This window comes from Rhopilema esculentum, chromosome 12 (assembly GCF_057945365.1).
Source record: "Rhopilema esculentum isolate cy_ngs chromosome 12, ASM5794536v1, whole genome shotgun sequence".
NCBI classification, from domain to species: Eukaryota; Metazoa; Cnidaria; class Scyphozoa; order Rhizostomeae; family Rhizostomatidae; genus Rhopilema; species Rhopilema esculentum.
The window spans coordinates 7,906,714-7,921,444 of NC_142826.1; the positions used below are offsets into that span (position 1 = coordinate 7,906,714).

The following is a 14,731-nucleotide window of genomic DNA, read 5'->3' on the forward strand; positions in this document are numbered from 1 at the left end:
AAAAAAACTGTTGATTGACAACAGTTATAATATTCTAAACTAATGGAAAAAACAACATAAGTATTAACATCTTACTCTTAAAAAAGATTGACGATTTAGGAGTTTCAAATATTGCACTCTATAATTCTATTTGCCATAATGAATGTTTATGGCATAAGCCTGACTCTTTATATAAAAAAAGTTGAAGATTGAATTCATAGCTAAAATGTGACAATCAATCATCTGCAGACCCAAGTCTTGATTGATCACGTGTTTTGCAATCAACAAGCAAATTATCTATTCCCCTGCCTAAAATAATTAAGAGGAAAAAGGAGGGGGATTAGAATTAATAGTAGAAAATTCAAGTAAGGCAAACTCCCGTATCTCGTACAAGAAAATATAGCTAATTGCCACTTACCATGTTCGTTAGTGCGTATAGTAATTGGTAGACTATCAACCCCAAAGCCAATGCGCGTACCGGCTGCTATGGAGAAGTTGTAGTGAGTCCAATAGTGTAAATCCGTGACGTTTCCTGATTGCAAGGCAGCTCCATGGAACTCAACCACACCATTGTCTGTTGGATTTAAAACTGCTACATACGTCACCCTGTAGCCAGTGATTATTCCGTTTCTAGGTAAAATTGGCATGCTGTTGTTCCACTGTAGAAAGATTGCTGTTGCTGAAATGTTAATCCCTCTCAGGTCACTTGGAAACACAGATGGTGCTGCAAAGAGATTGCAAAATTCAGGTGCATCTTTTACCCAGTACATTCAATTTTTATGAGTAGCACGCTATAAGAAACAATTGAATTTTAAAAAGGCAAGAACGTCAGAAATTTTGTGAAAGTCCATCTGGCTGCTTTGCATACCAAGTTAGACACAGAGAATGAAAGCATAATTCTCTGATCAAATAACAATATTAGAAAGGAAGTGAATATTGATAGAAATTTTACGAAAATATCAAAACAACATAAATACCGAGATAAGAAACTGGAGTACTCTGGAGTACGACCTTTTTTCTTATAAAAATGAGTGCTTTCCTTATAAAAGAACAGCAAATTTAGCTCAGTCTAGAAATAAAAGTCATTTGAAGAAAGAGCGACACAGTCTTTTCATTGAAATGCTCTCTGTTAAAATCAAACTAGGGGAAATCTTTTGTGGCAATGTTTAGGTCTTTAGAAAAAAGTTTGCAGTCAATCGTACTTCAGCAGCCCCCTCCACCTTCACATTTGCTATTTTTTCATGAAATGCATTCTGTAGAAATCTGAGCTGTACATTTCATGACAATCATCCTATAAACTGGTAAGGCGGGTTCATGTTAGGAGTTACAGCTTTTCAAAGTCAGCAAGACCATTCAAAACACTGAGTTTTATCTATCCAGAAATCTGCAATGCTCAATATTCTGATTATAAACGTTTTTTGATACTTACTATTTTCATCAGTTATCCCTATCGTTGAAATGTAAGGACCTACGCCATTTCTTGTATAGCCTGCAACATCTATACGGTAGCGACGAAACTTCTCCAACGATGTCAACGTGATTTGTAGCAGGCCCCAGTTGTGGATCGTTGTTGTCATTAGTGTATTTAAAGCGAGGTCAGTATAATTGATGATGTACCCGAGGATTACGCCGTGCCTCGATATTTCTGGTATACGTTGCCATTGGATATGCAATGTCGTCGAACTCGTGTTTCTGGCGGTAACTGACTCAGGTGGTAGCGTGGGAACTAGCAATGTTGAAATAATGAATCAAATTACGGAAGAACAAGATGATTGGACATTAAATCTTACAAAGGCAAATGCAGTCTGCAGTTGTAGTCTGGTATAATTTATCATACAGCTCTTGTCTTTGGAAAAGCCAAATCTGTACGGTAAATTGTTTCATGATGCTCAACTGACAAGTTACAATGTAAAATAAATATAATTGTAGAATAAATATCGTGTCATGAGAGGAAGATATCACTTTACATTTTGCGGCACTCCGGATTTTTGTGCGAATGTTATCTGAAATTTTGTGCGAATCGAATTCTATTTGGGCAAAGTGATTTCGCAAACACACCGTGGCTGTTCTCTTTTTAAAACGTTTTTTGACTGATGTTTTAAAAACGTTTTTTGACTGATGTTTTAAAATTTTTTTTTGACTGATGTTTTAAAAACGTTTTTTGACTGATGTTTTATTCTGGGAAAATGCTGTTTTACTCTGGTGGCTAATCGTTGTCCAACAGAATCCAACAGAACGACATGAAAATTTACAAAACGGCTAAACTTTTTTGACCAGTTGGGGCAGAGTTTTCTATGGACGGGGGCATGAGTTTCACCTGCGGTACAAAAGGCGTATTTGATTATATGACTTTTAAAATGAGTTGTAAACATTTGAAAAACAAATTTGCCCCGATTTAGAGAAAAAGCTCTTTGATCTTGATACTACATGGTTGATTAATCATTCAACGAAATTTGAAGATTTAAGGTTCCTGAAAACTTACTCGCATCGTCAGTTCTAACTTGGATGTTGCTCTCAACTCCGGTTCCTTTTGAATTGTAAGCGGAAACTTTCAAATCATAGAGGGTGTAATTATTTAGGCCATTGATCTCAAAACTTCTGTTACTGGTGCCAAGAAGAAAGACGACAGCCCATGTTGTCTCGCTTTGAGATTTATACTGCAATTTATAACCAAGAATAACACCATGTCTGTACGGTTCAGAGACTCTTTCCCATAGTACTCGTATACTGTAAGAACTTGTATTGAAACCTTCAAAATTTCGAGGATATTGAGTTGGGGCTGTAAAAGAACCAGGCATTTGAGATTGATACATGATAGTAAAGAAGTGGAAGAGCATTCATAGAAATATACTAGCCATGACCCAGAATTAGCTAAAATGACTAAAAATCCATTTTCAAATAAGGCTTTTGTGAAGAAAAATTAAGAAAAAGGCTTCTTGCTCCTTCACAACGGTAACATGGATCTTCTAGCGAACAACAGCTCACCCAGTCCTAAGATCATTCAAAAAATCATTTATATGCTTAGAGTATATTTTTAACAATAATCCAATGCTGCTGCAAATATTGCTTCTGAATACTAGCAGTTATCAATCATTATAATCAATTTGTGGTAAAAGATTCCATGAATATTGCTCAGCTAATAATTCATTGAATCTTGTCTGGTCTTTTAAGACCAAATAGACTTCATATCGAAAAGATCGAACTTAGTTTTAAATAAAAAGTATAAACAAAACAATGCAAAAAGCAGTTCCAATAACTGATTTCTTTACAACATTTAAGCAATCAAATTCTTTCAAAGCGCGAATAAAGTCATTCAGAAACTGAAATTTGGAAAGAAAATAGTCAGCAAAAGTGCAAATCGACTCACGATGTTCTTCCGTCTTAATGATTATCGCACTGCTATATGGGCCCTGGCCAGCAGAAGTGGATGCTGCGATTTTCAAGCTATATTCAGTCCAATAGTGCAAACTAGTAACTGTTCCTGCAAGCGTTGATTCACCATCGAAGTATGAATGCAATATGTTCGTGGGATTATCGACACGATAGTATGTTACAATGTATCTCGTTATGACACCATGTCTTTGCACAAGTGGGATAAGATTCCAAAGCAAACTAATCGTCGTAGATGAACCAGCAATACCACGAAAATTTCCAGGTGCAATATCAGGCCCTGCAATAAAGATAGTGTTATCAAATGTTAAAAATGTAATATTTGATTGTATTCGGTAGATGTTTCCAGCGTTTTAGGAGTATAAAGGCGCGTAAATGTTCCTCTACTACACATAATGACTGTCAACTGTGCAAATCGTAAAAGGGTTGGGTCACGTGCAAGGCTGCTGGACAATGTTGTTGTGTTCATGCTTGTGGACTGCGTGAGTCCACCACAGAAGCTGGAGTGAAATTTGGTAGGCATAAGAACCGCAGCATTATGAGAGAATTTTAACTTCTCTTGTTACAAAATATTCTTTGGCATTGCCAGAGCCTTAAAGATTGATTTTCTACGTATATTTCCACATCATTTCATTGATCAGTCCACGAAAAAGAAGCCGTTTGTAAAGCAGTGGGAACACGAGAACGGAACGTCCTAACAGGATGTTTGGCCGAAGGGACAGCTCAGAGGCATTTGTTTGTGAAAGCCCTGGTTCACCAACAGTGAGCATCACTGAAAGCCAATGGTTTAAGAACGATTCAGACTTGGCAGCATTGCTGCAAGCATGACGAACTCAAGGTCTTCCATTTTTTCTGACACTTCACTTTCACAATTGGTAAATGAAACCCCTCTTACACGCAGGCTGTCCCGCCCAAGACGTTTGTTAACGGTTACGTGACCTAGCCCCTTCAAGCCTTTGTGCACCATGGCCACACCCAACGGCCTCTCAAAATGTACTGATCAAATAGACGTGAACATTCAACTTTATTCCATAATGTAATGTAAATTTTTATTAATATTGCACAAATGGAAGTTACACAAATTTTCATTTTTCTACTTTGAAATGTGACACTGTGTATAATGGCACAGCATCGGTACACCGTCTACCTGTCCTGGAACAGAATATGTCGGCCTGATGAAAATGATTATGAATACACCAGCTTAAAAACATAATAATGATAACTCTTGTTGCTTTAAAAGAAGAGAAGAAAAATACTCACTGTCCTCCGATGTTCGGGCAGTTCTAGGACCAGAATACACACTTGTCCCTTTGATCGTGCTAGCAGCAACCTGTGCCGTGTAAAATGTCCATTTAATAAGGTTTGGGATAACGTGAGTATACTGATTTCCATTTTCGACTACCACCAGAGAGCTATTTTCAGCAGCCATGACTGTTCCTAACGTGATATTGATTTTGTAGTTGATAATGATTCCATTTTTATCATCCACGGGGACCTCAGACCATGAAACATGCAATGACGTGGAGGAGGCTGGTGAGACTGAGACAGTGGACGGCGGTGCTGATGGAACTAGAATAAAATTACAGATCTTAAAAAATGACAAATAAAAAGACCATGTAATAACAAATAGTTTCTAGGTTGCTTTGCCTGCTGCACGTTTCAAGCTTACGGAGCTACTTTTCCTTTGCCGAATGAACTTTTCTTGCTTTGTTTATATCATCTGGTTTCCCCAATGTCATAATTAGTAGAACACATTACAGTAAGCATAACACTGCATATACAGTAGTTGAAAAGTAGACAAGCCAATAGATAATCCATTAGGATTCCACGTAATATAAATGCAATATGCGAGGGTCCATTATTAGGAAAAATTTGAATTCAAACTCATAAGGAACCAGTCATATTGTACGTTTTCGGTGGATTTTTTCTATCGCGTCCTACTCATTTAAAATGAAAAAAACTTACTGTCTTCATCGGTTGTAACTGAAACTGAATGCGAGAAGTGCCCGTAGTGGAGAGTATTCTTGGCTTGAATTTGAGTATGGTACACAACATATTCTTCCAATCCGGTAATTAAGTATTGACTCGTCCAATGATCCCATACTCTAATGTTTTGCCAGTTTCCTTTGTCTCGTGGTTTGTATCTAATTTGGTAGCCCTCACTATTTCCATGCATTTGCGTAAGTCCCAAAATAGACCATGATACCCTTATACTTCTTGATGACACCATAACGCCAGCGTAATTACTGGGGACTTCTGGCGCTAAAATGGAGAAATAATACTATTAGAAACTTGATCTGAAAGCAGAGATTCTAAACCATGCATGTATCATACTCAAGTAAATGCAAGTTCCAAAAGTTACAAAAGTATTTCCCTGGTAACTTTGGTGCAGACAGACTCGTTCAGAATTGTTCACCATCCCTGATACGATCCTTTTCAAAAAGTTTTAGTAAACTACACCAAGAATAAGCAAATTCCCTATTTCATTACCATACCCTCTCCAAACAACGTTGTTTCGCGTAATGCTAAGAAGCTCGGTGAAGCCCAACTGATTCTTGTCACGTTGTTATGATACAAATTATCCAACTAAGTTGATGTTGGGGAACGGGCAAGCTCCCGGTCTTTTATTTATGAAACTGGTAATTTTTCAAAAAACATTTCAAGCAACAAAGGGTACCAAAGACCTCTGGCAAGGATTTCAGAGTTATTGTGAGTATATAAGGTAAGCAGCAGCAATGCATTTGGACTCAGTAGCAATCAGACAATTAGTTGCTAATAACAAAATTTTAAGATATTTTTTGGTATTTTCTTATTCTTTATAGACAAGAAGCGGGAGAGACTTAATAGGGTCATAGCTCACACCATAATAAATACAATACATTGACATATAATCCAGACACAGCTACTTGCTATGTCTATGAAAGTGCATTCTACCCACGTGGTACTTTATCTCTGTACGTAGAGACCCTTGCAAATACAATTCATTTTGAAAATTGGCAATATGAGATAAATATCTAGGATTGCACATGCTCCATAAAAGGTTCATAGGTGAAGTTAAGAGTACTAGAAATATCACAGTGAGAAAAGGAAATAAAACAATGCCACAAAATACGTTAAATTGTTCAGTAATACAAAATGCGTTGGTTTGGAGAGCAATTCTAAAAGCATATAGCTGATTTGCCATGCCCCGTGATAAGCATGCACACAGACTAACCCCAATAGGTGATGTTATTGTATTAAATGTTCAAAAATTTAAGCGAAAATGAATAGCAAATTAATGGAATCTTCGCCTACGTCTTTCTCTAGCCCGTACTTTGTATGGAGACGAGCCAAATCCGAATCCATTTCCACTGAAAGGAATAATTCTGGCAGTGTAATTATGAAACGCTGCAGTATTCCATATATAGCAGACTGGAAAGGAGTCACACGCCCCTGTAGAGGCTTCTGGACTTGTGTAGGTCCATGCTCCATCTGGGTCTGTGGTATCGAGTCTATAAAATATCTCGTAACCAAGAGCAGAAGGTCCAGTAGATGCTGCAGCCGCGGTGACAGCTATATACTTGAATTCCGGGGAATTAAAAGAAAGGATGCTTGGTGGGTATGGCACTATAAGGAAAATATTAAAAAATAAAATTTTGAATAGAAACGATTCTTAAATTATATCATATATATTCAAATTAACAATTCTAGCTTACCAAACGCAAAAAGGAAAGGAGGGTGTTCGCGAAATTCTGGTTGATGTATATATTACTAATTTACTATCTATCTTATTCTAGATTAGTTAGATAGAGGAGAAAAAATGGAAGAGGGTGAAAATAACATGCAACACTGTTGAAAAAACCAAACTTGATTCTTTTTCGTGATAAAAGGAGCCAAAGCACCCAATTTCTTGGTATTCATCGATTAGGGTTTTAAAGTGTGTTCCAGTTAGAAATATTGGTCAGTAAAATTGATTGTCAAATATATGGTCAAAAGCTGTGAGCAAAAACCTTGTTCACATATGACCAGTTTACGGCATATATCTTATCCATATTTTAACGACATCCATTTTAGTATAATTCTACTTAAGCAACGAACTTGACAATAAATAGCTCGAGAAAAAGAAGAAACACCAGAGTTTTGTTAATCGATTAGACACAAGAAATATTTACCAACAGTCGAGGAATAATGTGCCAAAATGGCCGCCATGCTATGAATTCTTTGGTGGTAGTGAAGACCATCCTGGAGCTTAGCAATGTACAAAGAGTTTGGCGGATGTAGGGTTATATTTGCAATAACCCTAACTTTCGTTGTGTCCCTGTGGTACAAAAGAATAAAGGTATTTATGCAATCGATATCCAGTCCTTTATTGATATTGAAGAATGGATAAAACAGAATGAATATCGTCTTATTTCAAAAGAATCTGGTGTTATGAAATTGTCTTCACCATATAAGCTAAGAAAAAACACAAATGGTAGTCCTTAAAAACTACCTTACAATACCAAACAGCAAAATTGACATTTTATTTCTGTAAAAACACTGTAAAATCACTGTAAAAACTAAGGTACTGTCAAACTATGGTGATTTCACCATTAAACAGAAATTTGTCCCGACACAAGTCCCAGCTTAGGCCAACTTTGATTATTCGAGTTTCCGAAGATTTAGAAAATTTTGATAATTTTGTACTGTCGATAGTTTAGAAAAACTTCCATTATTTCGAAATTTTAACAGAAAGGAAAATTTTGATAATTCCAAATTTTCGATAATATGAACAAAACTTTATTATTTGACAAGTTTTGATTATTTGAAATCTAAAAGATTTGAAGAAATTTTGATCATTCGAACTTTTGAAAATTTAGAGAAATTTTTGATAATTTCAAATTATCGATAATTTGGACAAATTGTGCTTATTTGAACCTTCCATAATTTGGACAAATTTTGACAATTTCAGACTTTTGATAACTTGGACAAATTAGCTTTTCATTGAAAGTTTCAGCTATCGTAATTTTAATGTATGTAGGCTTTCTACTCCAAGAAAATACTAAATAATCAATAACTTTTTACAGTAAGCAGTCCATTTACTTGCCTTTCCAACAACCAAGGATTTCATTGCAGTAAAACTTACCACTGATAAAATGTACACGCGACATTGATGTCTAAACCACCAGGTGGGACATAGACCGCTAAAAACTATAAGGAGAAGACGCAGAATTTAAGATATATATTGTATAGGTAGAATGTCTAGTCGTAGACTAATCTTCATAGTTACAAAGAGAAAGGAAGGATAATAATAATGATCCATTATTGTTAATTCTTTTGTGTGCATATCTTGTTTTAATGCACTAAGGTTCAAGTTTTGTTTCCCTTATTATCAACATGGATACATTTAATCCAGCTTAGTAGAAACGATCAAATAAGGAATAAAAATTATGAAACACAGTGACGTAAAACACATGTGTACTTACATTTGACTTAAGATCCGTGCATAGAACAGTTGAAGTAGGCTCAGCAAGAGCAACATTCCAAGTCTCAGAAGGTAGATGTAGCTCTAGGCTCATTACCGTGGCTGTTGAGGACAAATATCGGAATTAATATGAAATACATTGCAAAAGTAGCAATGTATTGTACAAGGTTATTGTCCAAATGGGTAAAAAGCAAACATCGAAGAATCTTACGAAGGCACATTTGACATAAAGTTGCCTAACTTGAAAGTTTTAAAGGTAAGAATCTTACAAATAGCAAGACTCGACAAGGACCTTGGATGAAATAAGAGTGACAGGCGAAATGCTATGGGCAAATTATTAACAGCCGACAGCCGTGATACACATTTTCTAAAAATAGCGAAACTGACATGGAGACTTATTTCATGATAGGCCCTGCTCATCCTAATTAACCCTGACCACCGCACTCTCTTCCCCGATATGGACAGGGTTTTATTACTGAAGATTGTTGCTAAGTCGCTTACTTACGTGGCTTACTTACGTGGCTTACTCGCGTGGCTTACTTACGTGGCTTGCTTACGTGGCTTACTTACGTGGCTTACTTACGTGGCTTACTTACGTGGCTTACTTACGTGGCTACTTACGTGGCTTACTTACGTGGCTTACTTACGTGGCTTACTAACGTGGCTAACTTACGTGGGCAGGTATGCTCGTTACATGATTGTTGGTCAACGGAGATTCCTGGACAGTTGATTCCAAGAAACCTGGGCTTAGGATTTTCACACAAGCGAAACCTGAATTGTAAGCCTCCTCCGCATGGACGTCTGCAGCCTCTCCAGCCTTCCCAGTTAGTCCATCCACCATCCACTGCAAAAAGTAGATTTGCATTCATTTAAAAAACGAAATCGGCCTTCCAAATGAAATAAAAATCACTTGTAACTCAGACTTGACATTTAACCTTTGCAACAATCTACAATGTTTATTTTAATCTGACTTTCAATAAAAAAATGCCTTATACCAAAAGATATTGCTACATCAATTTTTTTTATTTACCAAATGCGAAGAAATGTGAGATAAACTAAACAACAACAGCAGGGCAAATTCTCATCAGAAAATATTTACCTTTGTCGCAACCAGTGAAATCAATTCTCAGTGACGCATTTCTCTCATTTGATAATGGTACAATCTTAATGATCCTTGCTTGAAATTGACCTTGGTCGCCCAAATCGTGCACTCGCAACTGATCGGCATTTTCATTTCCCGGAAGTTTCTGAAAAAATGTAGAAACATTGAGATTCCATTTTTTGACCATTTCGGAAGCTTCCTTCAACTTAAGGCTGCTTATGCTATCAATCCAATATAAAAGAGGTGCTATTTTAGTTTACCGGAGGCCTAATATGAAACTGCAAAAAAACCTGCAAACTGGATAAAAACCTAGCAAAAATGGCCACAGCCGCGTTGATTAACATTGTCACTTCCAGAAAATATCTGCAGATCACTTTTGCGTGAATTCAACCTAAGAGTCTTCCTTCGTTTAACATTGGAAGTCGTAGCAAGACTATCAAAAACGTAAACTGCTTGAAATTTCTATCGAATAATACAAGCCAAATTTGCTAGTCGCATTCAAAAAAATAGTTTGACACTACAAAGGAGCAGTTCACTTTTGAATCGCATCGTCCTAACCCCTAACCCGAAACGGCGTGGTTTTGTAGAGCATTCTCTAAGAAACAGTAACATGTATATGAGGAGTTAATGTTTATAATTGCAAGAGATTATTCTACTTACTTTATAAAGCGAAAAGCTACTTGATAAGGAATTCTTGGTGTAAACATTGTATTCCTTAATCCATGAGTTAGTATGGCTGTTGCCTTTTGTGCTTATTTTTCGAATGGTTTTCACTGATCCAAAATCTGCTTGAAACCACGGGTTATCATCGTCTGCAGCTGGCTCCCAAGATCCCCCATTCAAGATGACTTGGGCGCCGTTTACATCGGTAGCATTAAACTCGTTGTTAATACCAGAATGAGCGACAGAAAATACCGGGGAAAAGCTTGAAGAGGCGGTCCTTGTCGAGGTGGCAGCAAGATTGCAACCGCAGACAGCTAAATGGAAAAGTGTTCGCAAATAAGATGAAATGAAACAAATTTAGTTGCATTGTCGCCAACAGATGTAGCAAATCCTTGAAGATTACCTTAACATCATTAAGATTACAAAACGTAAGTTTGGATCGAATGGCCAACAAAATAGCTACGCATCTAATATCATAATTTAGCCAAGTATCCTGTTGCGGGACGCCATTTTGAAATCAGGCTAGTCATAACTTTATATGCATTTTACTCTTACTGCGTCTCATGTCAAATTTAACCAGCAGGTTTTCAGGGGCGGATCAAGAGCAAACTTGAAGGAGGGGCAGTTGGTAGTGGGGGCGCTGAAAAATTTTCAATAATTGGTGACGAGGGTACGCTGCATACAACAATTTTAGATCCATTTTCGGAATAAACAACATAACTTTGAGGTAATCCTTGAAGCAAATTAACCGATCGGTCTCAGAAACTTTTTCACCTGATTCTAATTCTTCAAAAGGGGCGCACAATTTCCAAAAAAGGGTCGCCAGACTTGCTTCAACTCGTCAGTTGCCCCTCCTTAGTTCCGCCACTGCAGGTTTTACAGTATAAGAACTGACATGAAATTTATTTAAAAATTAAGCAATATTTAGTGATAGTTAATTCAATTATGACATGGCGAGTAAAACTTAGCTCATTAAGAACAATCAATCTTAGGCACAGTCTACACAACACAAAAACATATACCGATAGCAACACGTCACGATCTATATTTACAGAACAACAACTTGTCTTCACGCATCGTTTCCTTGAAGTAGACGCAAAAATTTTGAAATATATCTGTCTAGTAATTAAAGAATGGTTGGAAGAAGGGCATGAGATATTTCAGCAGATTTCAATGCTAAAGGACTCTGAATTCTTATGGTATCGATGAAACCCTTTATTTGGTTGAATAACAATCAGTCAAACATTGACAAGAAAACTAGGAGGATACTTCTTCAAATCCAGTTGCTTGCAGAGACACGTTGCGGGTATCGCAAAGTACAGTATTGGTCTTTATTTAGTCTTAAACATAGCCAAGCAGTAGATATTACAATGCTTTTTAAAAATCCGAAACGCTGACGAAAACAAAATGGTCTGAAACCAAAAAATTCCCTAAACGGCCAATTTTGATGCTCAAGACTTGATATCCTCTAGAAATGTATTTGGGTTTTATGACGCTTTAAGTGTAGTCTAGCCTTGCTTTTTACAACTATGGGATCTGTTGCTGAATGTATTGAAAATAGGTCTAGATGGTTTGACTTCCGAGCCAACTGTCTCTGAAATAGGTATCAATACATTTAGCAAATCGTTTATAAATTGATCAAAATGTTTATCAAACAGAGCCTGTTCTACAAGTCATGGATTCCAAATCATTTAAATGAATAAACAGCAATGTGGTACTTACTTGTGCTCTGGCATTGCCCTTTAACTCTTTCTTGAAAGCTTAACTGCAATGGCAAATTAGTTACCGTCACTCCGGAGCTTATAATCACCTTAATTCGAATACAAATAAACATGTATGTATGCATACATTCGAATACAAGTTAAAGTTTCTTAGCACTCTTAACCAGTAATACAAAACTAGGTTATTGAGCTCTTTGTACATTCACACTTTATTTGCAACCACAGTGTTTGAAGGAGCACCTGATTGATTAGATTGCAACGGGTCTCAACTCTATGTTAAAAGGACGTTTCGTAGAAGACACTTAGCTCCTTCAAAAGAACTACTTGCTGCACATAGGAATTTAAAATTGCTAAATCAAGTGAATCTTACACTTAGGAAACTTTAGAAAAATATTTAATGAAAGAAAATTTTTTTAAGCTTTGCTGCCGGGGAGACGCAGAATGCCTTTGAATATGTGTAAAAAAGTTTGATGGCAACAGATTGTTAAAATGCATATTCTGCATAGGGGCAAGTAGTGTATGACTTACCACTAACAGCAAGGAAGAGAGCAATCTCGATGTCCGCCAATCCATAAGCACGTGGGGTCGCGTACGTAAGTCAAAGCTTTATCTTCCTTTTGAGCCTCAGAAACTCCAAATCACCATCATGATAGCGAACAGACTATCTTATTTTCTCACTGCTGGTATCTTTTAAATCAGACCTACGAGAGCTTTTTTGCTCAATCAATTATTCAAGACGACAGGTTGAGTCATTTGTGGGAAGTTATTTCAGGTGTCCTCTCATACGAGCTCATATAAATGTAGTGCAAACGTGATTTGTATTCATTAACACAGATATTTATGTATACATGTTTCCATCACAACTCAATTATTGCTTGCGATTAGAACGGTCGTAGCCACAACGGTACGATCGGTTCTCATGAAGAAATGTACACTGTCAGATCAAGACAGCGTTGTACCGATAGTATCGTATTGAAGGGCTTGAAAGCAAAAATATAAAAAGATAGTTTAGCTTTTTCGTTGCCTTTTCAGATATACTTAGGCCAAGCTTGCATTTTCATAGCAAAACGACAGTATTTTATCATAAAAATATCAAATTAGCAAGACCCTGCCGTCAGAAAAACTACAAGTTTAAAAACTTTTTCTGATCCCATTTGATAATTTTTTCTGACTGTCTCGAGACAAGTAGATATTTCAAAAAAGAATATTGTGTAGTGTACATTCAGTGCCATTCAGTGCGAACGCTGCAACTTCTTCTCTTTCGCCAAAGGGACAAAATAAGTGGACTAATACCATTATTTCCACTTAAGAGCCTTTAGCTACGATAAGTAGAAAAGACAAGGTCATGGGAATAAAGCAGTACTCAAACTATATGTGAAACCTCAATTTCTTTTCGGAAATGAGCGTATACAATATTGCCACCGGAACGATGTCAATATTGTATACGCTCATTTAGTCTAGTCAGTGCGTGTATCATATCAGATAATTAATACTTGGTGCTTCATTAATATTGGTGTAGGAACAAGAACAAAATAAACAAGTAGCAGGTCATGCTATTGATAAGTTACATAACGTTCCTTAATACTTGCATCCTGGGGATTCTAGAGGTGAAAACCCAGAAACATCAATACACAATTTAGTAGGTTCGTGGATGACTGCAAAGCAAAGATGCGTTTCGCAGTAGTTGGGTCTGAATCTTTAAAATCGATTTAGTTTGACCTTTCACAGAGAAAAGGCTTGACCAAAACATACTGGAACGATATTGTTGTGAGGCAAATTATCCAATACAAAGATAGCTAAATGATAGCCAACAGGATGTTGCTTACGCTTTGTTAACTTGCTTATGCCCAGGCTGACCATAAGAATAGAAACTTCAGTTTCAATTTATTACCAAGACTATTCATTAACTATTTTGCCGAATGGACGATTTTTTTAAAATATAATTGATCGTCAACACTAAGGCTTTTTGAACATGACAGTGATGGTAAGATTCGGCATCAATTTATAATGTTAACAAAAAATAGAGAGTACCCACGATAGAGGTGAAATTCTTGAGGAAATGATAAAAACATAGGAATAATAGTTAAACGAAAATCACCCCCAAGAACCCCCTTGTCGGTCGCGCTTATTCTCACTTAGCGTCCGGATATTAGGGGATGCGGCCAATGCATTGAGTGCATCTTTCCATAGGGCAATTTAACCATACGGGAAAGTGAACTTCGCTATTGATATCAACAAAACGATTTCTATTTGATTATGATATAATCCATTCTTGGTTTCGCGTTTACGTCTTTCCTGGAATTATCTGGTATAGTGTTGTAAAGTATTTGCTTCCACACTGACTGTCGTAGGGAAATAAACAAGAAGGGGCTAGCACCAACCCTTCTGATTTTAAATCTTCACGAAGACCCTTTAGGCAAAATTACAATGGTG

The 14,731-nt window shown here is 36.8% G+C and overlaps 1 protein-coding gene across 2 annotated transcripts in view; it reads right to left on the reverse strand.

Annotated features, from left to right (window-relative positions):
• The window catches only part of LOC135681464 (phosphatidylinositol phosphatase PTPRQ), a 35,869-nt gene extending 21,171 nt beyond the window's left edge, over positions 1-14,698 (reverse strand). The window contains exons 1-15 of one of the 2 annotated variants that reach the window (XM_089111911.1): positions 12,827-14,698; positions 12,300-12,342; positions 10,575-10,891; positions 9,912-10,059; positions 9,486-9,656; positions 8,814-8,914; positions 8,474-8,538; positions 7,521-7,666; positions 6,664-6,975; positions 5,335-5,631; positions 4,630-4,938; positions 3,347-3,649; positions 2,462-2,758; positions 1,409-1,705; positions 398-703 (exon numbers count right to left, since the gene is read on the reverse strand). In XM_089111911.1, coding sequence (XP_088968037.1) covers positions 398-703; positions 1,409-1,705; positions 2,462-2,758; positions 3,347-3,649; positions 4,630-4,938; positions 5,335-5,631; positions 6,664-6,975; positions 7,521-7,666; positions 8,474-8,538; positions 8,814-8,914; positions 9,486-9,656; positions 9,912-10,059; positions 10,575-10,891; positions 12,300-12,342; positions 12,827-12,871 — 3,157 coding nt within the window. In that variant the 5' untranslated portion in view covers positions 12,872-14,698. Of the gene's footprint in view, positions 1-397; positions 704-1,408; positions 1,706-2,461; positions 2,759-3,346; positions 3,650-4,629; positions 4,939-5,334; positions 5,632-6,663; positions 6,976-7,520; positions 7,667-8,473; positions 8,539-8,813; positions 8,915-9,485; positions 9,657-9,911; positions 10,060-10,574; positions 10,892-12,299 lie in introns of both variants that reach the window. The other variant, XM_065195956.2, reaches the window with a different exon arrangement.
• Positions 14,699-14,731: the final 33 nt, after the last annotated feature.